Source organism: Notolepis coatsorum, assembly GCF_963971535.1.
Source record: "Notolepis coatsorum genome assembly, chromosome: 8".
Taxonomy (NCBI): Eukaryota; Metazoa; Chordata; class Actinopteri; order Aulopiformes; family Paralepididae; genus Notolepis; species Notolepis coatsorum.
Window position 1 is genome coordinate 28,918,607 of NC_140172.1, and position 3,435 is coordinate 28,922,041.

General features: G+C 38.4%; 1 protein-coding gene across 1 annotated transcript; it reads left to right on the top strand.

The window, feature by feature from the left end:
* Window positions 1-1,102: 1,102 nt before the first annotated feature.
* Window positions 1,103-1,777, top strand: LOC311233379 (zinc finger matrin-type protein 2-like; the record flags this gene model as incomplete). The annotated part of the gene is made up of 1 exon (XM_084320355.1): window positions 1,103-1,777. One exon carries the CDS (start codon window positions 1,103-1,105, stop codon window positions 1,775-1,777), a length of 675 nt encoding a protein of 224 aa, XP_084176481.1.
* Between the last annotated feature and the right edge of the window lie 1,658 nt (window positions 1,778-3,435).

Here is a 3,435-nt window from a genome sequence, read left to right on the forward strand (position 1 = left end):
ATGAATAAAAAAAATTTCATGTATTAACTAGAATTGCCACAGTTATCTACAATAGCAACGATAAAGAAGTGCCAACCACATATTATTATAATAATTCATCCAGTTTTCTTTTAAGTGTTTTGGTTAATCACAGTGTTTACCAATCGTATATTATCGTTTTCTTTTGTTCAGTGTTATTTTTTATTACATCACTAACAAAATAATAAAAGAAAAACTACTAATTTAATCAGATTAATCACTTTATTCAAATTGAGGATTTAGTTTGAGGATATAATATTTTTTTTAATCTATAAAGAAAACGAGTCTTTTTTTATTTACATTTTAAAATAAATAAGGTTCGAACGTCCGTACGAAAAACCCGGACGAAGTTTGAATCACTATATTCAAATTGAGGATTTAGTTTGAGGATAAAAAAAAATAATAATAAATAATTTATATTAAAAAATATTTATTTAATTTTTTTTATTAAAAACGAAGGTTCGAACGTCTGTTCGAAGAACCCTGATGAAGTTTGAATCCCAAAAACAGGCTTCGGGGACAGCCTTACCAAACATTATTATTATTCAAATAAACTCAAACATGTTCCGTTGTGATGTCACAGTATGATGTCATAATAGAACATTCTAGAACATTTGTGATGTCACAGTATGATGTCATAATAGTACATTCTAGAACATTTGTGATGTCACAGTATGATGTCATAATAGAACATTCTAGAACATTTGTGATGTCACAGTATGATGTCATAATAGAACATTCTAGAACATTTGTGATGTCACAATATGATGTCATAATAGAACATTCTAGAACATTTGTCATGTCACAGTATCATGTTATGATAGAACATTCTAGAACATTTGTGATGTCACAGTATGATGTCATGATAGAACATTCTAGAACATTTGTGATGTCACAGTATGATGTCATGATAGAACATTCTAGAACATTTGTGTATCTTATATATTCAACAATTCTCTCAGAAGATCTCATTGTGCATCTTGGAACAGTACTGAACAGATAGACTAAACAACATAGATTGAAACCTGCATTTCTCAACCAATCATTGAATATGATCCCCCCCCGCTTTGATTCCAGGAACAAGATGGCATCGGGAAGCGGGTCCAATAGTAAAAATGACTTCCGTCGGAAGTGGGACAAAGACGAGTATGAAGAAATGGCAGAGAAACGCCTCATGGAGGAGAGAGACAAGAAGGACGGGAAGGTGGTGCCTCCGGTCAAGAGGGAGATGCTGCGCCACAGAGACTTCAAGGTGGATCTGGAGTCCAAGTTGGGCAAGACCATCGTCATCACAAAGACCACGTCCCAGGCCGAGATGGGCAGCTTCTACTGCAACGTCTGCAACTGTGTGGTAAAGGACTCGATCAACTTCCTGGATCACATCAACGGCAAGAAGCACCAGAGGAACCTGGGCATGTCGATGCGCGTGGAGCGCTCCTCGCTGGACCAGGTGAAGAAGCGCTTCGAGAACAACAAGAAGAAGATGGAGGAGAAACAGAAGGAGTACGACTTCGAGGAGCGCATGCAGGAGCTCCGGGAGGAGGAGGAGAAAGCCAAGGCGTACAAGAAGAAGAAGCAGAAAGAGAGGAAGAGGAGGGCGGAGGAGGACGTGGACTTTGAGGAGGATGACGAGATGGCCGCAGTCATGGGCTTCTCGGGCTTCAGCTCGGCCAAGAAGACTCACCGATTCACGCTGGCTGAAGAACCTGGTGCCGTTGCCAGAGTGTTAGCTGCTCCTCGGCTGCAGTGTGCTTCCTGAAGGGTGGGGATGTTCTACCAAATTCAATCATGGCTTTTAGTGTGTTTTGACTTTTCTTTATGTATCTTAGCATATCTGTTTACCCTATACATTCAGAATGCCACCACCAGTGTATTTTTTGTTCTGTTTAATTTTTTTTACCTCCACTAAAATAAATGTAGAAATTAAAGTAACTATGATTTCGCTTAATTTGCCCTCAAAATACAAACATATTCTAATAAAGGATCTAAATAAGAACACTGTTGGTTGGTGTGTTCTGCACTAGAACCATATCCGGGACCAGAACCAAAATACCCTCCAACCACCACTGCGCCAGAAATGTGGATCAACCCAGTCAGAGGTCAGCTATAATACAAGGATGTGAGATAGTTTCATCCTCCTCACTGCAGATATCTACTATTTACAAATGTTTGTGAAATAAACTTGATTTTATACCCAAAAATATATATTTTCTGTGTTTTGGTCACTTCCTTTCCACTACCTTGCAGTGGGTCATCATTACCATTATCTTACTGTAGGCCTATGTGTTGAATAGCTCCCAACATGTCCTGTCTTTTTATGCCCTATGGCAACCTACTCAACAATATTGGAACATGGTCAAAGTGTTGCATAGATGCAACGCGTTCTCAAATATATTAAACGTCATGCCACTGAGTTTCTAGTGGATTAGATAAAAATGTATCATCCTTGTACAGCACAAATACAGTACAATGAAAAGTTTGCATCTAACCAGAGTGCAAGGTAACAGTAAAGTGCAAAACAATATACAATGTAACAAGTGATTATATGGAATAGATATAACAAAGCTACTGAGTAATTGTGCTAATCTAATGTATGTACAGTAATACACAGATACACTGGTAGTAAGCCATACTATCCAGTGGTATAACAGAGTATATATATAAAGTATATACAGTGTGTGGGTAGTATATACGGGTATGTAAACAGGAATATATGCAGATATATTCATACAGATATAGATAAATGTATATGTACAGTATTGTACATAGCTACCATACAGTGTTATATGGATAAACTATAGATTGAGGTAGGTAGTTATGATTACAATGTAAGTACAGAGTTAGTGACATTGCCAGTCATAGAGCTGCTTTCCATTAAAAAGCAAAAGGGGAAAATAACATGGCCGCAGTCACAATATTGAGGAGATATGCAGTGAAATGCGGGGGGTCCCGCCCGCAACGATGTGCATAATACAATAGTAATATATAATAAGAATCCAACCAATAGAACAACATTGTGCAATAAACAACTAAATAAGTAGGGCATATCGGTATCTGTACATGAGTTATTTACAGAGCATGGTAGGACATGCTAGGTCCTGTGATAGTGCAATACACTGTTAGCTACGGATGAGGCACTGGGTCTTTACAGTATGTACACTGCTATACAATGGTATATTATACAATCTTTTTTTTTGGTCAACTTTTTCTCTCATTTTCTATATTTTCCTCCCATCCCAATTTCGTATCATCCAATTCAACCCTCCCCTGTCACGAACGCTGTTTCTTGCCTCCCACAAGCCGGCTGCAATGTGGACTAAGTCATACATAGCACAAGTCCCCTCCGGTACTTGAGGTAACAGCAGTCGCATCTTTTCACCTGCGCAGCTCGATCTCTCAGTGGCGAGGAGTAACGCG